Source organism: Octopus bimaculoides, chromosome 2, assembly GCF_046866305.1.
Source record: "Octopus bimaculoides isolate indiv1 chromosome 2, ASM4686630v1, whole genome shotgun sequence".
NCBI classification, from domain to species: domain Eukaryota; kingdom Metazoa; phylum Mollusca; class Cephalopoda; order Octopoda; family Octopodidae; genus Octopus; species Octopus bimaculoides.
The window spans coordinates 8,021,245-8,046,329 of record NC_142929.1 but is presented as its reverse complement, the minus strand read 5'-3'; the positions used below and the strand labels follow the sequence as shown (position 1 = coordinate 8,046,329).

The 25,085-nt window shown below is 35.6% G+C and overlaps 1 protein-coding gene across 1 annotated transcript in view; it reads left to right on the top strand.

Moving 5' to 3' along the window:
• The window catches only part of LOC106867733 (SCO-spondin), a 114,250-nt gene extending 91,676 nt beyond the window's left edge, over positions 1 to 22,574 (top strand). Inside the window, exons 26-28 of the mRNA XM_089340674.1 lie at positions 2,725 to 2,821; positions 12,800 to 12,942; positions 22,422 to 22,574. Of these exons, the coding sequence (XP_089196800.1) occupies positions 2,725 to 2,821; positions 12,800 to 12,942; positions 22,422 to 22,474 (293 nt within the window). The 3' untranslated portion in view covers positions 22,475 to 22,574. The remainder of the gene's footprint in view (positions 1 to 2,724; positions 2,822 to 12,799; positions 12,943 to 22,421) is intronic.
• The last annotated feature ends 2,511 nt before the right edge of the window (positions 22,575 to 25,085 follow it).

Genomic DNA, 25,085 nt, shown 5'->3' with positions numbered 1-25,085 from the left:
CTCACCAAGTAAGGGCTTATATTGGCAGCACTGTCAATTTCAAGCACTGATACCATGCACACATGAACTCTTTCTCTAATCCAAATTCTAAATTATCTACCTCCTTAGCAACTGATATACAGAACTCTAAATCTCAAAATGCTCCCTATACCCTATCTTTGTCCATTGTAAGTGAGGCTCCTTCATGCAGTGCAAACATCAGTATGTGTAAACTATGTTTAAGAGAATCAATAACCATCCTTCACCAGCACAACCCCTCATTACTTAATAGATTCTCAGATGTAATACTGTCTTGTAAACACGGGTTCTACTTGTCATTTGCCTGATTTATTAAATCTGTGTAATCTCATAACTATAAGTATCCTTAATTAAAATTAACCTTAAGGTATGACTAGGTTAGCCTAGCCACGTACCACCTCAACTAATACCATCCCTCTTATTAAACTATTCTTTCTCATCGTTACCTTTGCAAATTCCTCTAACCTACTACATTTCACTTCCTTCATAGCCTCTACACCCTCACAAGTGGTATTCTTTCCCTTCTCCCCTTTAACCATAAGCACTTAGTACCACCCCACTCATTTTGATACAGACCATGTATCTAATGATATTACACCACTATATTTAGTGGCTATTTAAGCAATGGGTTTGTGGAACTGAAGAAGGAGCAAAAGCACACGAAATATGCACACACATCCATTACCTACTTTTTCTATCTTTGATTGCTTTGCACAGGCCCAGGAACAGGGGGCACAAGTGCACCCACTAAAATTTTTGTGGGGTGCAAAATCAAAATTTACACCCCTACTTACTTTTCTCAGGTTTAGAAAACAGTGAGTAAAAAGTGATTGGTCAAAAGTAGCTTGAATTAGGTTTCTTCTCAAAGAGCAAAGAACATAAATAATAAATATAAAAAAAAACATGACCTTATTTGTAAAAGATTTTGGGCCTGATTTTGCAACCCCAAAGCAAATTTCAATCCTGAGCCAGTGTTGCTTTATTGTTTACATTGGATATTTGTATAAGAAACTTTGAAACAAATCAGTGCTGGCTATAATTTCTATAGAAAATCCATAGAGATAATCTTAACATGGGATTTAATAACACTGCTAACACAGTAGAACACAGTATTGACTTCTAAAGCATTTGATATACTTAGTAGTATGATATGGATGCATAACGAAATACTGGTTCCCTGCAAGTCATTAATATTCATGTACTACCTGCCAGGAATGTCTCTAATATGTAAATTAATATATCCAATAATGTTACACCGCTATATTTAGTGGCTAATTAAGCAATGAGTCCGTGGATGATTAATGGGTTGGATAGGTGTTGATGAAGTAGCTAAAACTCTTGAAATATGGCATATACACCCATTATCTATTTTTCCATCTTTGATCGCATTGTTGTTTGCATTACACGTATTCGGATACAAAACATCATAACAGATCAGTGCTGACGATAACTTCTACAGAAAATCTGTGGATATAACCTTAACATCTGATATATATATATATATATATATATATATACAAGTTCTTCCACCAATGTGGCAGAATCTGCATGAGTACTGAATAGCAATATTGACATCCTACTTAAAGGCAGTGAGCTGGCAGAATCGTTAGCATGCTGGACATCGCTATGTTCTGAGTTCAAATTCTGCCGAGGTCAACTTTGCCTTTCATCCTTTTGGGGTCGATAAATTAACACTTTCATTACCAACCCGACTGAAGCTGGTTCTGGCTCTGAGTACAAATGTCTTGTTTTCATAAGTTTTGAATTAAAATCTTCCACCAAACTTTAGTCACAATTTATATTCCTAACACTAGCTGAATGATTAAGTTATTTTACTAAATTTTTTGCTATATTTAAAGTAATTGAAAGAAACACAGAGCATCTCAAAATAAATACAGTAACAGAAGGGTTAAGTACCAGTCAAGGACTGGGGTTGATGTGATTGACTATCCTCCTCCCCACAAATTCCAGAGTTTGTGCCTGCAAAAGAAATTATTAATATTCTACTTAAGGTGAAATGTACTATAAGAATGTCATAATACTGCAGTATCCATATTGAGAAAGCATGTTATATAGATATATATTATTAAAAAGCACACAAGTATCAGTAGCAAAGGTAAGTTGAATTCATGTGATCTAGCAGTTCTACTGCCAGTGCTGGACATTTTTCATCTGCTATTGTTAGTTGTGTGCTTCTGAGCATTGTATGTCTAAACGAGATGCTTTATCAAAACGAATACTGCAGTATTGTGGAATTTTTACAGTATACCCACAATAAGTAGGATATACAGATTGCTTTTCAGTACTAATACTATATATAGAGATATAAATATACACATAAATAAATACATACAAACACACACACACACACACACACACACACACATATATATATATATATATATATATATATATATATAGGAATAAGGGCATATAGCAATTTAAAAGTAGTATAAAAATAAAAAAATATAAAAATATGAAATCCATTAATCTCTCAGTAGTCTTGTGAATGAAGAGTTGTATTCATAAGTTTGACACTCTTGTTACTTCTTGAAGTGATGATTTCATGTACAACATTACATTGTTTCTAAATTTGCTCAGTTTATAAGGAAATGAAAAATATTTCTTTAATATTACCCAGAACATAAACTGCTAAAAGATCAGGATGAATTACCATCAGAGTATTATTTATTTTAATTTTTATAGGAGAAGACTGTATTAAACCGGAAGAGTGTCCTTGTTTGCATGAAGGGAAAATATATCCATCTGGAGCTATTGTTAGTTTTAACGAGTGTTATAACTGGTGAGTTTTTGCATTTATTTACTTTCTCTTAAATTTATATTCCTGACAGGAGTTTGTCAGATTTGTAATGCCAGAATGCTGAAGAAAGTGCCTTGCACTTTGTAGTCGTGACTCTTTATATTCTAAATTCAAATTTGTTGATATCACCTTTGTCTTTCAATCTTTTAGTGTCAGTAAGATATTTGACAGTCATATATCGGGGTTGGTACTATTCACTAGTTCTTCCTCCTGTCAAATTTCTGATCTTGTGTTTTAAATAAAAATACAGAGATTTAAATAACAGTAAATGTGTATTAAATATGAAATTGTCTGTTTATCTAGCAGATAATGTCATAATACAGTGTTTATGACCAGAACAAATCCTAAGGATGCATACGCACATGCATACACACATGCACACACTCACACGACACATGTACATATTTTATACATACATCTCTTTTTAGGATTCGTTCTAGTCATCGACATCAAATTTCTGAATAATAGATGATTGCATTAAACACTAATGGGGTATCCTGTCGGCTAGTAATGAAATGATGACAAAATTAATTGTATGTAAGTTTACATATGATAAATTTACCTGAAGTTGTTTATAAAAGAATGACAGAATGAGGGGACAAAGCTTCTTTGGTGGAATCAATAATGTAGCTGCTCAGCAACTCCATATGACATGTAGAAAACCTTGCCTCTTTTTATGTACACTCATAAGATTGTGTTTGTAAATATTTTACATTATGAATATATATAGATACCTCAATTATTATTTAAAACCGTTTGACTCAACTCCCATGCAACTTAAGGTTTTGTAGGCTCCTTATAAAATCCTAGCTCATCAGGCACAGGCAGCTGAATGGAAAGGTGCAAGAAGTCCAAGATGGCTACTGGGAATTGGGCTGCTGTTGCTCAAAACAGGTCACATGGTGTTATGAGCAGTGGACCTGAAATTCCAGCAACATCAAATCCATTAAAAAAGAGAATTTGAAGTTCTTGGACTGCATGGCTGGACAGAAAGCTGGAGATGCCTTGCGGTCTGGCTGGTCTTCAAAGAGACCTGAGCAACAATGGATCCATGGCTTGCAAGGATGTGTGTGTGAGCTCTTTCAGCACATGGGTGTGCATGTTTTGTGTGTGTGTGTGTGTGACAGAGAGAGAGTGTGTGAGAGTGTATGAGTGAGTGAGTGAGTGAGTATGTTTGTGTGAGAGAGTGTGTGAAAGTGTATGAGAGAGTGTGTGTGAGTGAGTGCATGTGTGTGTGTGTGTGGGAGAGCGTGTTTGTGTGAGAGTGCATGCGTGAGAGAGTGTGTGTGTGAGAGAGTGTGTGTGTGAGAGTGTGGGTGTGTGTGAGGGAGTGTGTATGCATGTGAGTAGAGAGAGTGAGTGTATGTGTGTGAGTGTATGTGTGTGAGTGTATGTGTGTGAGTGTATGTGTGTAAGTGTATGTGCATGCATGTGTGTATGCATGCGTGCATGTAAGCTGGCATGTGAGTGAGAGCTGATGGCATTATCTTGCTGGTTATGTTTGCTAGGGTGTATGTACATCCGTGTGCAGGTGTGTATCAGCCATGTGTGAATACCTACATGTGCACATATGTGAGTATATATGTCAGCTGTGTATATCAGCCGTGTATGAATGAATAGATGAGCATTAATTTTTTCTACTCTAAGCACAAGGCCTGAAATTTTGGGGGAGGGGGCCAGTCGATTAGATTGACTCCAGTACGCAACTGGTATTTTATTTATCAACCCTGAAGGCATGAATGGCAAAGTTGACCTCGGCAGAATTTGAACTCAGAACATAGCGGCAGACGAAATACCGCTAAGCATTTCACCCGGCATGCTAACGATTCTGCCAGCTCACCACCTTGTGCATTAATATCTGCTGTATGCACGTGTGTGCGTGTATATGCTTGGAATGCATGCATGGGTGTGTATGTACATATGGATGCTTGAGTATGTATTTCTGTATTTATATCTGTATGTATGAATGTATGTGTGTTTATCTGGATAAATATGTATACATGTTTACATCTGATGTGTGTGTGCATTCGTGTGCGTGTGTGTGCATTTGTGTGCGTGTGTGTATGCACACGCAGCCTTCTGACATTTGTGTGTACGTGTCTTGTGTGTGTGTGAGTGTGTGTGCATGTGAGTGCATGTATGTGAGTGAGTGTGTGTGAGTATGTGTATGCGTATGTGAGTGAGTGTGTGTTTACATCTGGTGTGTGTGTGTGTACGCATGCTTCTGACATTTGTGTGTGAGTGTGTCTGCATATGTGTGAGTATAGATGTGCATGTCTTGTGTGCATGTGAGAGTGAGTGGCAACGGTCACTCTCACAATAACAATAACAAAAACATCTTTAAATGATTATTCCGGAGCATATTCACCATCTACTTCAATTACTGCTTCCCATTTACCAACCTAATATTTGTGCTACATCCATTACAAAGCATTTTTTTCTTGATGATCTCTGACAACTATATCTGGACTATTAGCCTTAATTTCTCTATCTGTCATATCCCAGAGTATGGCTGCTTTCTCATTTTCTGTGACCTTTTCTAGTGTGTGCCTATACCATCTTTTTTCTGTTGTTATTCCATAGTATTGGCATAGCTTCCAGTGTATATAGGTTCCAACTCTGTCGTTACTGCTTCTTCTCCATCACCGCATATTCTGCAGTTACTTGTATTTCTTTTTATCACATGTTTTTAATGATTTCTGGTGGGGAGGCTTTGAACTTGTGCTGCAATTAAAAATCCTTCTGTCTCTGTTTTGAGTCCTCAGCTTCTCAGTCATTGTTGGGATTTTGCTTTGTCTATTTCTTTTCTGTTTAGTTTAACACAATATTTGCAATAAAGGGGTTTTTTCTTGCCTATTATTATCATCATCATCATTATCATTACTATTATTATGTGATTAAAAACTCACAGCTTTTTTGCTGGATATGATGGAAAGTGTCAGCTGTCCACAGCCAGCAGACTAAGGTGACACTTGTTTACTGGTCATGCTTCAAAAACCCTGGGAAGAATTCTTGCAGTTCCAAGCAATGCTGACTTTTGTAGGCGTTCTACCTTCACACTTGCATCAATCTTTTTCAGCCATGTTGGTAGTTGAGTGATGATATTTCCAACTGCACCAATTACTATTCGTATCATGTCTACTCTCCTCATTGACCACAACTTTCGTATTTCCCACTTCGAATCATCATAGTTTATTTTTTATTTTTCTTTCACATTGATCCTGTTGTCAATGGGGCATGCTATGTTGATTATTATCATACATGTTCTTTCTTTTTTATTCGCCACAACAATGTCCAGTTTCTGATGTCTGGTTGGGTGATTGCACTGGATCATTGCATCCCATAGAATTTTGCAATTCTCATTTTCGGTGACTCCTTCTGGAGTTTTCTCTTTGTAGACAGTGATTTCCACAGAGCTCCCAATGGATCATTCTTGCCATATTGTCATAGCATCTTTTGTATTCATGTTGTGCCAATTTCGGGCATTTGCTAGTGATGTGCCATACCCTTTCACTATTATTATTATCATTACTATTAAGACAGTAAGCTAGTAGAATTGTTAGCACTGGGAAAAATGCTTAGCAGCATTTCATCTGTCTTTATGTTCTAAGTTCAAATTCTACCAAGGCTGACTTTGCCTTTCACCCTTTCAGGGTCAATAAGTTAAGTACCAGTTGAACACTGGGGTCAATGTAATTGACTATCCCATCCCCCAAAATTTCAGGCCTTATACCTATAGTAGAAAGGATTATTATTATTATTATTGAGAGAGCAGTGCATGTCATCAAAATGATACTGGGGTAAAATATACGAAATCTAGTAATCCCATCACAACTACCCATCTGATAAGGGTACACCAGACACATGCATCACAACCATACGTGTGCGACATAGTGATCTCATATCAAGATAAACAGTGCATGACCTTGCCAGTGGGCCCAGTTAGAGTTTTCTTCAGGTTGAGTAGCCTGTCCTACTCAAAAGCTCTCTAAATAAGGGTCGTCTAAGGACTTTGAACAAAACACTGGTGTATCCAGAAGTGAATTATTGAAACTTCCAAAAATTCTTCTCCACCCACTACTTCTGCTCATGATCAGAGATGCACATATCGTCAGCCACTAAGGGACATGCTCAACTGGTTAAGGTCAAACAAGTGACAGGCAAATCTGTGGTATTGAGCAGAATATTTGCTGTAGCCCATCTTTTATACCAAGACAAAACAATGTGCATGATAACACTTCCAATCAGTTAGATCAAGAGCCAGGAGAGCCATTACCTGGTACTGCATGAGGACATTTTTTTTTTATTTTTTTATTTTTATTATTACTATTATTATTATTATTATTATTATTATTATTATCATTATCATTATTATTATTATTATTTGTTTGGCTTTTGCTTTGTATTTGTACAAGTTGACTCCAAGTCTTAGCTAGAGACCTCAAGAGACAAGTTAGAAGTTTGAGTTGGTGTTATGCCTAGGTGTCATGTATTTGGTTTTGAACAAAGTATTGTTCTAGAGAATGTCTGTGAAAACATTAGAAAATTAGAAGTTTGTTCTAAAAGTAATTTGATTATAAGATGATAGTGTGATCTTAAGATGAGAGTAAAAGTTGTTTCCTGTTATGTTCATTTGAAAGTAATTTGATGCTATTTTCAGATTAAAATATTTTGGGGATTACATAGCCAATATTTTTCTTAGGATATGAGCAGTTCCCATGAGCACCATTTTTTAAATTTCTTCTTTTGGATTTCCTGGTATCTGGGACAGTTAGTAATGAGCCTCTTTTGCTATCAATCCTAGGGCACCTATGACAATAGGTATTGTTTTACTCTTGAAGTTCCACATTTTGCCAATTTCTATTTCAAAATTTTTATACTCGCTCAGTTTTTGGTAGGTCTTGACAGATACGTTTTAGCAATTGGGAGTCATATCAATGACTTTTTGTCTGAAATCCTTCAATATAATGTCTGGCCTATTTGCATCTTTCTGTCAGTTTGAACAGTAAAGTTCCAAAGGAGTGAGATGTGGTTATTTTCAAGCACTGGAGGTGGTTTGTGTTCCCACCAGTTTTTATCATAGTTCCAAGTCTTTGCAAATTACCCAGTGAAAATATTGTGCTGTTCTATCATGCCTTTGGAGATACTCTGCAGATGCAAGAAGGTTGCACATGGAGACAACATGATCAATGGTTTCATTTTGTTGTTTACATACATGACATGTTGGGCTACTGCCATTCTTTAAGATGTTAGCCTGATAGCTCCTTGTAGGTAGGCATTGATCTTGGACTGCTAAACTCTTCTGTCTCTGATTTTAAACCAGAACACTAACCGTTGATGGGTTAGAGCTTTGCCAACATCAGCATTATTAGCTCTCTTTGGGTATTTGCCATTGTGAGGTTTTTCTTGCCGTTTATCAGTAAGAATATCGAAAGCAGCAGTTTTAGCAATGGTTTTCATACGCTTAGCGTTTTCTGTGCTTGTTTCCAGTACATCTAATTTTAGGATTTGTTGCACCGGGAATTCACTTAGATATTTTTTTGCCTGTTTTGTAACTGAATATGAGATTTTCAGGTAAGTGTTTAGGCCAGTTGTGACAATTTTCAAGGTAAATTTCAGTTGTAAAAGTCCACAGCCATTCTCTTTTCTTGGCCGGTAAAGTTGTTCTATATCTGCCTTAGGGTGGTGCGTTCTATCTATTGTCAGCAATTTTTATATTATTCTGTCTCGATTACATATTTCAGTAATTGACTGGTTAATAATATTGAAACTGTAAGTCATGATCAGTATGGCTAAAATATTGATTACTTTGATCCTGTTTCTTGCATTCAGCTCTGTTTTGAGTATTGCCCTTACCCTGCAATAACATTCTTTTCTGATCTTTTCCCTCATCATTGAATGTTTGATTCTATCACCTTCAAATACCCCTCGGTATTTGTAGCTCTCTGCTAGTTCTAACTCCTTTATAGCATTCTGTTGGTCAAAATTAACGTTGGATATTTCTATCATTTTTTCTCTGATAAAGGTAGCTTTTGCACATTTATCAAAGCCAAATTCCATCCTGATGTCATTACTGAACTGTTTAACAATTGCTAGTAAGCCCTGTAGTTACTGGTCATTTTTTGTAAAGAGCTTTAAATTATCCATAAAACCGAGATGGTTTATATTTTTATCAAAAATGTTCTTGCCATATTGTACATCATTGAACAATTTTGAGAGAGGAATTAAAATTAGACAAAAGACGAGTGGTGGTAGAAAGTCACCTTGGAAAATGCCACATAAAATTCTTACATCTCCAGCATTGAGAGATTCATTGTCACTGTTCAAAGTCAGTGTGGTTCTCCATGATCTCATACTTACAGGTAAGAAGTTTCGCAGAGCAAGTGCTATTTTATAAACTTCCAGACATATCATAATCCAGCTATGTGGTAGACTATCAAAAGCATTTTTATAGTCTATCCAGTCTATGGACAAGTTCTTGTGTTGTTTGTGACAATCTTCCAAGATCATTTTATTGATGAGTAGCTGATCTTTACAACCATAGGACCCACATTTACACCCTTTTCCTTCATTACGGAAAATGTCACTTTTTATTTAAAAGTTATACATGTATTCAGGCAAGAAAGATGTTAGTATTTTATATATTGTTGTTATGCAGGTTGTGGGTCTAGAATTTTTTGATTCATTTGTTTCTTCATTTTTTTGAAGTAGAAATATAATACCATTAACTAACCAAGAGGGAATCATATTAGGTTGCTGCAAATCATTGTTGTAAAGTCCTGTCAGCAGTTCATGACTCTCTGGGAAAGCGCTCAACCAGACGTTAGGAATTTTATCCTTTCCTGGAGACTTCCATTTGCTTGATATCTTGAGAGCAGATCATACATCCTCTACCTTGATACCCTCCCAATTTTGCTCTTCTAGGGACGCTGAGTCAATAGATATTCTATCAATCCAAAGGGCCTTTTTATTGTGCTGTTTTTCTTCTGCCCAAATTTTCTCCTAAAATTCCTGCACTTCTTTTGATGGGACAGGCTTACTGATATTTTATTGATCTTCCTGTAAAAACTGTTTGGGTTATTTTTAAACATGTTATTGTCCTTGGAGAACCTAGCATGCTTTTCATACAGTGCTATGCAGGTGGCTTTAGTTGATACCTTTTGCTTGATAGTTTTTATGGTGGTATTGATGTCAAGTATGGATTTTATATTATACTTTTTCTTTAATTTTCGGATTTTTGTCAGTTTGATATTCTTGTCAAACTTAGAGTTTTTTAAACATTCTATGTCAGAATTAAGTAACTGAATTTGTTGTTGGATATGCTCTTGTCAGATAGGCTTTTTGTGGGAATGTTGTTATTTACTAATCTTTTCACAACATTAATTGTTCAGATTTTAGCAGATGCATAGTACAGGTGACTGAGATATAAACATTATTAGCTGAAATTATAGCTTTAATTGCAAGGCAGACTTTACCAATTGCTTTCAGGTTTTGGTTAGAGTTGCAAATTTTTGGGAGAGTGTCATGTTCATTCATACTGGTTGCTTTAATTTTCAGCCATGATTTTATTTTTTAGATCTTCTAGTTCAGTTGGGGCGATTTCTGTGTGACTTTCATCTATTTGATTTTCATCTTCCTTGATATTTATGGCTGGTTCAGAAAGTATTTCACTTTGCTTATCAGTTACATTACTGCATTCTGTCATTACTGCATTCTGACATTACTGCATTCTGTCATTACTGCATTCTGTCATTACTGCATTCTGTCGTTACTGCATTCTGACGTTACTGCATTCTGTCATTACTGCATTCTGTCGTTACTGCATTCTGTCGTTACTGCATTCTGACGTTACTGCATTCTGTCGTTACTGCATTCTGTCGTTACAGCATTCTGTCGTTACTGCATTCTGTCGTTACTGCATTGTCGTTACTGCATTCTGTCGTTACTGCATTCTGTCGTTACTGCATTCTGTCGTTACTGCATTCTGTCATTACTGCATTCTGTCATTACTGCATTTTCATCAGACCTGGGTTGCTCTGTAATTATTTCTTCAATAGTATCTTTTTTAGCTGCAGCTTCGTTCTTTTTATCCTTTACTGATTGTTTTATCTGGTGAATCTCTAATTCAGTAAGTAATTTCTTTTTGATAATGTTTCTTCTGACATTGGCAAGCTTGTTACTATCTATGTAGGAACTTGCTTCAAGGTGCTTCTCTCTCCATTACAGGTAGGCTTGTTCAGTATTGGATTTATTTGTGGGGAAATATATGGCATGATAGAAGGCCTTAAGAACTTGTTTATTATCTTCCCTGGGCAGCTTTTCATTCCATTTCTTTTGATTGTTAGATGATGAGCGTGGATGGCCATCTGCTGGAATATTCTGGTTGTGGGGTACTTCTAGCTCCTGGTGTTTTAGGAAGATTTGAACCAGTAGTTGGTCTTTCACCCCCAGTGTGATTCCTCATTTGGATGTGCAGCTCTTGTTGACCCAAGTGATGACCAATCTGGTGTGAATTTTACTTTGTTATCATTGAGATATGAAGAGCTTGGATGTTGCCATTAGGCAACAGGCCTGTCTGTTTAGCATTAACCTTTTGAGACAACACCCCCTCTGAGTTCTTTGTATGAAAACCTTCCGCATAATATAGTTTCATAAGGCTAACAGAACAGTATTTGACTTTTTTTTTTTGTTGTTGTTGACAGCAGTGGTGGTTCATAGATAAAATTAGTTGTGGGTGTTGCTTCAGAAAATTTTTAGCCGTTGTTTTAATATTTTGTAAAAGGAAACAAACATATAACATAAACTTGATTGGTTTGTGCTTTAGCCACTGCCGGATTGTGTGTTTAATTTGTTCACTGAACACTGCCATGAATTCCCTCTTGTTTTTCAAAAATCACCCCAAATCACAAAATAAGGGGGGGAAAATCTGCCCTATTTTTCAAATCCTGACAACAACACTGTAGCTAGAAGGAGAATAATAATCTAATTCTACATTTCATCACATTCATGAATATAAACACGTTTTTAAGCACAACACACATGGAGTCAAAGAGAAACAGTACCTTTCACCAGCACATCACGGTCGGCACTACGTGAACCACAGTGCTCTCTCTCCCTAGCATGCAGCTTCCTATCTCCAACATGTGAGGATGTGCACAACAGCCAAACATCGTGTTGCTGGAACTGTGAAGTGCACACTTCTATACAAGGATTTTTGCGTTTTTTTCATAAACTTGGGAATGGCTACTAACATTAAACTTAAAAATTATATAATGTACAAGTATAAAAAGAATTAAAAAAAAAAGAACTCATTATATTGAATGTTATCGATAATATCGAGTGGAAATAGGGGGTGCTGCAGTTCCGCAGTTCCTATACACGAGCCACCACTGCTTAAACATCATATTCCTATAAAATTTACCTCTATATTTTCATTTATTTATTATTTATTTATTTATAGTTTATTATTGCTTATTTATTTCTTATGTTCTTTAATTTGTTTCAGTCATTTGACTGCGGCCATGCTGAAGCACCGCCTTCAGTCAAACAAACTGACCCCAGGACTTATTCCTTGTAAGCCTAGTACTTATACTATTGGTCTCTATTGCCAAACCACTAAGTTACGGGGGACGTGAACACATCAACATCGGATGTCAAGCGATGGTGGAGGGATAAACACAGATAAACACACACACACACACACACACGACGGGCTTCTTTCAGTTTCTGTCTACCAAATCCACTCACAAGGCTTTGGTCAGTCCGAGGCTATAGTAGAAGATACTTGCCCAAGGTGCCACAGAATGGGACTGAACCCAGAACCATGTGGTTGGTAAGCAAGCTACTTACCACACAGCCACTCCTGCACCTATATTTATCTATTATTTATTTATTTAATTATCTATTTATTTATTTTCATTTATTTATTTACCACTTTATCATTTTCATTTAATTGAACAGTACTTGTGAGTCTGGAGATATGAGTTGTAAAACATGTAACTGTACTGATGGCTTCGAATGCTCCGATCATATATGCCTCAACAGCAGTAAAATCTGTAATACTATATTAGACTGCCATGATGGAACAGATGAAATGAACTGCAGTAAGTATAAACCCTTTTTATATTTGAAATGAAATAACTATTCTTTTTTTTTTTCCTTTCACTTGTTTCAGTCAGTTGACTGTGGCCATGCTGGGGCACTGCTCTTAGTCAAACAAATCGGCCTGGTACTTATACAATCAGTCTCTTTTGATGAATTGCTAAGTTACAAGGGATGTAAACACACCACCATCAGTTGTTAAGTGATGGTGGGGGACACACACAAACACACACACACACACATATATATGACGGTCTTCTTTCAGTTTCTGTTTACCAAATCCCCTCACAAGGCTTTGGTCAGCCTGAGGCTACAGTAGAAGACACTTGCCCAAAGTGCCACGCAGTGGGACTGAAACATGAACCATGTGGTTAGGAAGCAAGCTTCTTACCACACAGCCACTCCTGCACCTATGTGGATTTAAAACATAAGCATATTATACATTAATACTTTATATTTGTTGTTAGTAACCTTTATCTTTTAAGACAGAGAATGTACATTCACCATTAATTAAAATTGATATTTTTATTATCAAGTAACCTAGTGAGCATTAATTTGAAACAGTTAGCATTGTGAAAGCAATGTAAGGTAAATGTCTGTGTTTAGAAATCTTATGGAATGACTACCACCACCACCACCACCACCGCCACCGCCATCGTCATCATCATCATTATTTAATGGCTGCTTTCCAGACTGGCATGGGTTCCATGGTTTGATAAGATCCAACAAAGCCCCGTCAAGCTCCAGGGTCAGCTTTGGCATGGTTTCTACAGCTGGATTCCTTTGCTAATGCTAACCACTTTACAGAGTGTACTGGGTGCTTTTTACATGCTATCAGCACTAGTGAGACTGCCATGTAACTGTCAAGAAAGAAAAAGAACTGGCGAGAAGGGAGATGGAGAAAGTTCCCTGTACTAAAAGGGACGGAGGAATATTTGAGAGGAGAAGGTGGGGCAGGGGTTTATACCAGGTGTTGAAATGCTAAAATATAATAGAAGGGATAATCTCAAGTGCCTTGTTATACAGATGTCTGAAAGAAATAAAAGGTAGGTAATGATGGGGTGTTAAAGCAAACTTGCAACGTACAATAGGGGGAGCATAAGAGAAGATATGGACAATAAGTCATGGAAAGTTATGAGAAAGCTACAGAGTCCCTCATGTACAAGTTGTTTTAGGGTATAATTTGTAAAACATATAATAAAATCTGAAAGTTTTATTCATGTCTGTGACAACAAAATCAAATTTAATTAATTACTATAAAACAAACAAGGATTTTCCTCACCAAATAGTAGAAATTGTTTATCAAGTGGAAATAATATTTTAAAAGTTTTCATTTTACTAAACACTTGTTTTGTCTTTAAATTCTAAATGGGCTAACTTATCATCCATTCCCTTGATACTTGTTATGCAGTCAAACAAAGGATGATACAAGAGAATTGACAACAAAATGTAACCTTACAGTTATCATTAATGGTTAGCTCGTTGCCAACTAATTACACTTAACCCAGACGAATTTTTACTCATTTTCCCAAATCTGAGTAACAAAAATCTGAACTTTAATTGACACCATTTTAAACAACTAGGACACATTAACTAAATATTCTAATTTTAAATGTCATTTTGGATACATAAGAATCAGTGATAAGTGTGCATTTTAAAATTACACAAAGATGTAAAAGGAAATACCTCTATTCAACTATCTTTCATATTATATTCTTAAATTGATATCTATAATTTAAAGCAATACACCATCGAATATATTGTACAATACTTTTGGTAACAAAAGAACAAATCGATTCAATACATTGTTTATTTGTTTAAATATTTCCTATATATATTTAAACATATAAAATTTTAAAAATTATACCTCATTATTCTCATATATATATATATATATATATATATATATATATAGTGCTAACTTTCAGAATAGCACAAGCTGTTTTCCTTCTCTGCTTTCTTTCACAACTTCATTCTCAAATATAGTGCTTTTATTTGATGGCAGCCAGTTTTTTGTGAGCAGGAACAATTTTTCTATGATTATTTTAAAAACATAAATAGCTTGTAATAAGAATTATGGAAAGTTGTAAAACCATTGCAATCTGTTTTATGACATGAAATATAAGTGCAATGAATTAGATTACTTATAGTTATGCCATTGTGGAGGCATATGGCTAAGTGGTTAGAGCAGCAGACTCACAGTTGAGGGATCGCAGGTTCGAATCTCAGGCCAGGCAATGTGTGTGTGTTTATGAGCAAAACACCTAAGCTCCACGCGGATCCGGCAGAGGGTAATGGTGAACCTCTGCTGACTCTTTCACCACAACTTTCTCACATTCTTTCCTCCTGCATCTAGCAGCTCACCTGTGATGGACCGGTGTTCCGTCCAGGCAGGGAATCTATACATCAATGAAATTGGAAACTGGTCCTTATGAGCCAGGCATGGCTTGAGAAGGAACAAACAACAACAACAACAAACATAGTTATGCCATTAAATATACCAAGATGTTGCAGAATATCTAATATGACATTTCCAGAACTCTCTGGAATTTGGTATATAGCATTCCCAAGAAATATTTTTGCATTAGCAGGATTCATATTTAGAACATTTAAGCAGATCAAAAGTCCATCTATTATCAACACTCAATTATAGATTTGTAAAATTTTAATAGAAATTAACTCTTCTACCCTCAGACACAATTGTTTACACAATAAGTTATGGACTCCTTAACACTTTTGTTTCTGGATTTATTTTGGGATGTTCTGTGTTTCTTTCAATTACTTTAAACATAACAAAGAATTTAGTAAAATAACTTAGTTATCATTCAGCTAGTGTTAGGAACATAAATTGTGACTAAGGTTTAGTGGAAGATTTAAATTCAAAACTTATGAAAACAAGACATTTGTACTCAGAGCCAGAGCCGGTTTCAGCGGTGTTGGTAATGAAAGGGTTGAGGTTATAATTTTCTCATATTTACTGGTTCAATACAAAATTTTATTGAAAATTGCAAATCTGATTATTTTAATACATACAAGCATAAGCCACATGTACTTTTGTTAGTAATTTCACTCAGCTATGATTATAAAACACCAGAAAAAAACCACCGTTCTGCTTCAACAAAATTGATGATTTTTTATTTACAATACTTTTGTATAACATATTTTCAGACATAATTTTAATTCTCAGCATGTTCTCGGGAGTGGCCATAGGAACGAGAATGGGCCCCAACTATGCAAACCTGTTCGTTGGCTACGTTGAAGCCCAAATATTCTCAAGTTTCATTGGTCCCACTCCTGAACTATATGGCCGTTATATTAACGACTGTATTGGTGTAACCTCACTCTCCTGCTAACATATAGACTCCTTCCTCTCCTATGTCAAATCTTTCCATCCTGCTCTCCACTTCTCCTGCACTATCTCTGACAACTCTGTCTCCTTTCTTGACATTTCGGTCAGCATTCATCACTCCACTCTTACCACCTCCATCCACTACAAACACACAGACTCACATTCATACCTCAACTTCTCCTCCTCCCAACCTAAACACACCAAGCTATCCACCCCCTATTCCCAATTCCTCCATCTACGCAGGCTCTATGGTGATGACTATAACTTTGAGAATCAGTCTCAACTCATGGCTCGCCACTTCATCCTATGTGGATATCCCCTCACCACTGTCCACACCACCCTTGCCAGAGCACGTTTCGTGGCCTGTGCATTTGCTATCTCCCCCAAACCTGCCCTGCCGTCTCCCGCCTCTCTTTCCCCCTCACCTACCACCCACCACCCTACCTCTCCAACGCACAATTCTCCGAGCTTTCGGGCATCTCCAGTCCGACCCCTCCACCTCACACATCTTCTCTAACCAACCCCTCCCCTCCTTCAAACGAGCCCACAACCTATGAGACCTCTTGGTCCACAGCTTCTTCCCCAACCCAACCTCCCAACCTGGTTTGTTCCCCTGCTCCTGCCCACGCTGCCACACTTGCCCTTACCTCTCCAACACCACCCTCCTCACCGGCACCCATCATCGACCCTATCACATCACCGACTCCTTCACTTGCACTTCTACCAATATCATCTATTGCATCTCGTGCTCTCTCTGGCATTCTCTGTATATCGGACAAACGGGATGCCACTTGGCTGACCGGTTCGCGGAACACCTCCAAGACATCCGGCTCGATAATGACACCCCAGTCTTACGCCATTTCCACTCTACCGGTCACTCTTTGCAACACTTGTCCGTGCTCGGATTGTCCTTGCACGGGTCATCTGGACTCCCGTTTGAACCATTCGAAAAAAGTTTGTTTTCTGTTTTCGTTTCTCATTGTGTTTAATGTTTTTTTTTATATCCTGTACCCATATATGCATGTATGTATACATATAGATGTAGGTATGTACATATATGTATGGATATATGCATATGTTTATATATTATTTATATTATTATATGATCGAATGCCACGCATCCTTTCCCTAGCTATGTGACACACGAAAGTTTTATCTATCTATATATATATAAATATGTATATATATATATATATATATATATATATATGTAAATATATATATATATATATATATATGTAATTTTGGGACTGCCATGTTGGCTTGGCGATAACTATTAATTTCCAGTACCGCTGCCGTAGTCTCCTTTAGAGAGACTTAGAAATATTAATAACTCTATTTCTGAAAACCAGTGGATAGATTCCACTGAAATTAGATAAATAACCTTCGAGCAGATAGTCAGCAGCGCCGCCTGGCTAGGGCTTGGCTGCTCTGCATTGACAAGGGGCAACACCCTGAAACTAGTCTGCAGATGCCAAACCAGCAGGGGGACACTGCTGACCTCCCCTGTTCGAAGGTTATAAAGGACACAGGTTTCGTGTGTCACATAGCTAGCTAGAGGCGATGGCTTCTTGGAGCTAATTCACGGCAGCTTTTGTCCTAATTTTGGGACTGCCATGTTGGCTTGGCGATAACTATTAATTTCCAGTACCGCTGCCGTAGTCTCCTTCAGAGAGACTTAGAAATATTAATAACTCTATTTCTGAAAACCAGTGGATAGATTCAACTGAAATTAGATAAATAACCTTCGAGCAGATAGTCAGCAGCGCCGCCTGGCTAGGGCTTGGCTGCTCTGCATTGACAAGGGGCAACACCCTGAAACTAGTCTGCAGATGCCAAACCAGCAGGGGAACACTGCTGACCTCCCCTGTTCGAAGGTTATAAAGGACACAGGTTTCGTGTGTCACATAGCTAGCTAAAGGCGATGGCTTCTTGGAGCTAATTCACGGCAGCTTTCGTCCTAATTTTGGGACTGCCATGTTGGCTTGGCGATAACTATTAATTTCCAGTACCGCTGCCATAGTCTCCTTTAGAGAGACTTAGAAATATTAATAACTCTATTTCTGAAAACCAGTGGATAGATTCCACTGAAATTAGATAAATAACCTTCGAGCAGATAGTCAGCAGCGCCGCCTGGCTAGGGCTTGGCTGCTCTGCATTGACAAGGGGCAACACCCTGAAACTAGTCTGCAGATGCCAAACCAGCAGGGGGACACTGCTGACCTCCCCTGTTCGAAGGTTATAAAGGACACAGGTTTCGTGTGTCACATAGCTAGCTAGAGGCGATGGCTTCTTGGAGCTAATTCACGGCAGCTTTCGTCCTAATTTTGGGACTGCCATGTTGGCTTGGCGATAACTATTAATTTCCAGTACCGCTGCCGTAGTCTCCTTTAAAGAGACTTAGAAATATTAATAACTCTATATATATATATATATATGTAAATATATATATATATATATATATATATATGTAAATATATATATATATATATATGTAAATATATATATATATATATATGTAAATATATATATATATATATATGTAAATATATATATATATATATATATATGTAAATATATATATATATATATATATATATGTAAATATATATATATATATATGTAAATATATATATATATATATGTAAATATATATATATATATGTAAATATATATATATATATGTAAATATATATATATATAGATGTAAATATATATATATATATGTAAATATATATATATATATATATATGTAAATATATATATATATATATATATGTAAATATATATATATATATATGTAAATATATATATGTATATATATATGTAAATATATATATGTATATATATATGTAAATATATATATGTATATATGTATATATATATGTAAATATATATATGTATATATGTATATATATATGTAAATATATATATGGATATATGTATATATATATGTAAATATATATATGTATATATGTATATATATATGCATATATATATATGCATAAATATATAGTTTTAGGGAAAAGAACCAAGGTTCATGAACTCATCGATGAAAATCCACTGTCACATATAGAAAAATTAATAAGTAAAAGCACAATAAATAAGTATAATATAATATAAAGTAAATATCATAAGATAATGATAATAAAACGACTACACATGTTTCATAACCAAATTTTCAAATAGAAAAGATATTTAAATCGAAAATCAATTCTATTCAAAACCATAGCTAATCTTCAGGTCAAAATACAACAATAATAATGATAAAGAAATGTATATATTAACCAACAATAAATAACAAATGAATGTATATAAAATGTATTTTAGTTTAAACTGCAGCATAGTAGCGATAAGTATCTTTTTACCTTTGTTAAATGACTTTATATCATTTTTTGAAAGAAATATGTATTTTTATATTAATTCAATTGATTTTTAATGATAATTCTAGTCGATACCTTTTTTAACACTAAATTATATATTCACATATATATATATATATGTGCATATATATATATATATATATATATATATATATATATATATATATATATATATATATGCATATATAGGCAAAGAACATGTCTCAACTTCAGCATAGAAGTTACTAAATTATCAAGAAGACTCTGCCTGTCACTGATTTTATTTGTTTTTATGGGGTCAGTTTTAATTTATAGACTAGTTTATCAAATCCATGTATATGTAAGGCTGAGAGAATAAAGGTCAGTATCTGTTAGGGGTAGGGCTGAGAGAGCAGACAGAAATCATTGTTGGTATAGTCATAAATATCAAGATTTATTAGAAGCAATATCATGAGGTTTGGTAAAGGAAAACTTTAAAACAAGATGTTAGCTGGCAACTAAGGGGGTCGCCTGCTAGCAGACCATTGTTAATGAAACAGGGGGAGTCTTATCATGTAGTACTATAGTTAAATGTTTAAAACAATGTTGCTATATTGTATACAGTTAAAGGTTAGGGCTACTCAGTGGATTATTAAGAAGAATATTATAACAAAAGGAGAGAAATTTATGAATATTTTTGAGTATATACCAAACTTTTACCACAATAGAGGGACGAAAAGAAATTATACAGAAATAGTTTAATATTTATACATATTGTACACTTAAATACTAACTCATCAGATGGTATCTGTGAATATTGATTAATTGGTATATACTGGTATTTACGTAAAACAACATTCTAATTATATATTAATAAAATTATAATCTAAGCAGTCTTTTTTATAAGTAGTGAATATACCAGTATAGTTTAATATAAGCTAAGTATGAATTTATAGAGATACAAAGGTTAGCTTAATTTTATGAATAAATAAAGGCTAATTATAAAATAATAAAGAAATGAAATAAAATTACCAAGTAGGGCAGAACATCATAGCTTAATTACTAATATTATGGTAAAGTATGTGTAGCTTATTAACACTAATAGAGAAGATTTATAGAAAAAATATAATAATTCAAAATATGTTAGACTAAAAATTATATATTTACTTATTTAGCTAATATCAATAAAAGACTGATGTCTGATATCAGTTAAAGGAATATTTAAGTTATGGAACATTTATATTTTACACTAATCTTTCTCTATATAAACTAAGGGTTATATTATATGTTAAAGAAGTTATTATTGTTACTCCCTACATGATATTTATAGTTTCTTAGTGGTACTTGTTTAGAAGGGTTATTTATACAAAGGTCCTTATAGAATACTAAGATCAGGTTGGTAGAGCCATTTAAGAAAGAGATAAATCAAGTAATTTCTAAAGAACATTTCAAACAATATTGTCTTATTGTATAAAGTTAAAATAGAAGTTCTAGTCACATTAGAACAACACATAAGTGTACTTCTTATGAGAGACTTCAATCTGCCCAATGTCAGATGGCCCGAGCACTCTCTCCAACCAGGGCAGGTAACATACTGGATCTCTGCTTCACAAATAATATGGATCTCATTCATCATGTGAAAGTGACACCGACGCTACTCTCGGATAACAACATGGTAGAGCTGACCATGTATGGACCAAAGGAAACCATAGACATGCAGCCTAGAAGAACTCTCAGAAACTTTCCAATTTGAACTTCCATAAGGCAAACTGGAAACAAATTGAGAAAGAGATCCTCAAACAAAGCTGGCCTAAATGTCTCTCCTCACCGGACATCGACATGATACTTAAACAATTCATATCTGTATTGCAAGCCATATGCTACAAATGTGTCCCGGAGAGAAAGGCTACTGTTTGGAATAAAAGTAATATATAAAGATTTATCTAAAAAGGTGAGCTGCTTTCAATCTCCCTCTTCCATATCTACTTGCAATGCTTTGGTTATCCCATAGCTGTTGTGAAATAATGACACTTTTATGTCATGCTTATTGAATAATGTCTTATATTTATGGTCAAGTGTCAAATGCTTAACTACTGATCAAAAGAAAGCATTCATGTGCATGGATTCATGTTGAGTGAAAAAGCTAGGGCAATCTAAAGGACATTATGGTGGCATTTTATCCTGTACACGTTAGCTCAGGCAGTTATGACATAAGTATAATGAAGTAGGGTACATTTTACTTATGTCATTAAACAATCCAACATACCACAGGACATCCAATATCACCGTCTTCAAACATTATGAAATCTAGCATACAGCTTCCCCAAGTAATGTTTTTGCATTTCCACAATCCAAACTTAGAGCGTTTAAGCACATAAGGTTTCACAAACCTGGTTCACCTGATTTTAGCACCATGTAACAGTTTTGTAAAATTTTTCTAATAGAAATGAACTCATAAACATTGATTTACATAATAGGTTATCAATATATTATTAAGATTGCAATTTCTTTATATTTACTGGTTCAGTATGAAATGTTAGCTTTCAAGCTTTCAAACCTCATTATTTTAGTACAAGATAATTCTGCATACACATATTCAATTCGTTTTACTCCACTATGCACCTAAAAACTTTCAGAAAAACAATTCATTTCTTTCAACTAAACAAATAGTTTTTTTTTTTTTTTCAATATCCTACTACAAAACAATTTAATATATTTTTAAACTCTATGATTTAAATGTAATATCCAATTAATTTACTTTATGAATAAACTTTCCTTCTTTTCATTACAGGAGTTACAACAAGTATACCTTATATACCCACTGGAGGTCAGTATAAATTTTGACATCTCTCTCTACTCCTCTGTCTGTCTCTCTCTCTCTCTCTCTCTCTCTCTCTTACTGAATACAAGTATAAGCGTATCTTGTTTATGTATATATACATATACATCTGTCTGTTAGTGTATCCATCTAGCCATCCACAAAGGCCATAGCCATGCGAACGTCTCATCAGACTCTAAAGTCAAAAACAAATATAACTCTTCGCCTGTGGGAGATAGGAATCCATTACGGCCATTTGGTCAGCTAGTAATGGACGAAAAATAGTCTGGGGGTCAGTGACTATGGGTCATACCCCTTAGACCATTTATTTGTTGCCCAACAGAGGAGGACAAGAGATTTATCCCTTGGGCTTCTTTTGGATCGTAAGAACCCGTCTGGTTCCAATTAGAAAATAGGGAATACTATGCTTGCATCAAGGAGCATTTGAAATGAATGCAACGTCTGTAAATGAACAGCCCTTGCATCCATTTATACACACTATGGTGTTAGATAGCAAGAATATTATAATGCATTACAATACATTTCTTACATTTATTAATAGTGGCATTCATTGCACTGTTTCAGTTTTGCAAACTGGTAATATCTTATCTCGTTTGTAGTTTCCCAATTAAATGCTAATTTATTTATCCATGTATTGCTAAAACTTACCAATTCATTTTTAGTTCAGCCATATTCATCGTGTGAAAGTTTCCTAGTTAACAAAATAGCTTACATAGTGACTCAACATGCTAAAAATAGCAGCGAAAATACAGATTACAGTTTACCATTTCAAAACCATCAAAGAAATCATCTAAAGGTGTAGATCTAAATAGAATATGTGTGAAGCAAAAATGAAAAATTATGAGGTTAGCACATCTGCAATGCTTATGATCATAGGTCTGCTTCTTCAGCGATGATCTGTATGTGAATCATTAAAATTAGAAATACGGCAATGCTTTTTGAATTGTCAACTGGGAATATTAGAGAAATTATTACAGAGTATAACAGTTGTTGGTTGTTCAAGTGGGTGTTAATAAATGGAAAAACAGTTCGTATGAATCACCATAAAACATTTTTGTGTATAAATATATTGTTTATTCTGTGTTCATCTTTTGTGCTGGAAGCATGTGGTATGATACAAAAACATGTGTGTTTACATACAAAGAAAGTTTTGATTTTTGCTTTTGCAGTGAAAGAGGTAACACATAATATTTCTATTACAGTATGTATGCTTGTGTGTAATGCGAACAGTCATTTTGAGAATGTGTGTGTGTGATAAAATATCTTCATTTAGAAACCATATATCTTGTGTCGAGGTGAATAGACATGTAACACACATGGGAGATGTGTCTTTGACCAAGGCCTGGCAGGAACTGAGATCGCTTCTACTGTGTAGCTCAGAACGAGGCTACTGTATCAATGCAAGGCTAGTGTATCAAAGCGAGGCTAGCTACATCACCAATGCAGTGTGTTGAAGACTGTTTTTCTGTGGGTCTCTGGAACAAAAGGATGAGAATTCATGGAAGTATTGCACAAAATCTGTGTCAGATGTGGGTACTAGGAAGTACTTGAAGTTGCATATAGCAAAGGGTAAGGATATATCAATTGTCTCTAAGCAAGGTTGATCTTGAGCCAGGAGATGCCAGTCGATGTCTGTGGGTGACAATAGTGAACTCAGTGGTAGGTGTGGTAATGTGTCTGCTGCAGTATTATCTACACTAGAGATATGGCAGATGCTGGCAGTAAATTGGGAAATGCAATCCAAGTGCCTGGTTTCCTGCAGAGAGTACTTGTCAGGCTTCAAATGCAGGGTGAGTGGCTGGTGGTCTGTAAAAATCATGAATTGGCATCCCTGGAGTGTGCTGGAAATGCTTGACTGCTAAATACATAGCTAAAAGCTCCCGTCCGAAAATGCTGTAGAGAGTTTCAGCTGGTTTAAGCTGTCAAGAGAAAAAGGCAAGGGGCTGGAGCTGTTGCTGGTGAAATTGTTGTAACACTGTGCCTATGGCAGTGTTGGCTGCATCTATTACAAGGGATAGCTGAGCGTCTGCAACAGGGTGGGCAAGAAGTGATGCCTGAGCAAGTTGCTGCTTTGCTGTGTTGAAGGAGTTGAGTTTGGTGGAGTCCAAAGCTATCATCTCACTCTTCTTTTTGCTATTCCAAAGGAGCATGTTTAGCAGATATAGCATTTCATTTAAATGAGAAACAAAGCGCTGATAGAAATTCAATAGTGCCAAGAAATGTCAGAACTGATGTGACAAGATGGGTGGAGGTAACTCCTACAATGGCTTCCTTGTCAGGTAGTGGTGATATGCCTTCGGGGCTGATGATGTGACTTAGGGCGGTCAAAGAAGGTGTGCCGAAAACACATTTGGTAGGGTTGATCTGCACTTGTTAACTCTTGAACCACTCAAACAGCTGATGTAAATGATGGAGATGTTCCTCAGATGAGGCGCTAGCTATCAAGATGTCGTCAATGTATGTATAGACGAAGTCTAAGTCATGGATGACTTCATCTATGAACCGTTGAAATGTGCTGGCTGAATTCTGTAAACCAAATGGCATAGTTAGGAATTCGAAGGCACCAAAAGGAGTAGTTACAGCAGTCTTTGGAACATCCTCTGGATTCACAGGAAT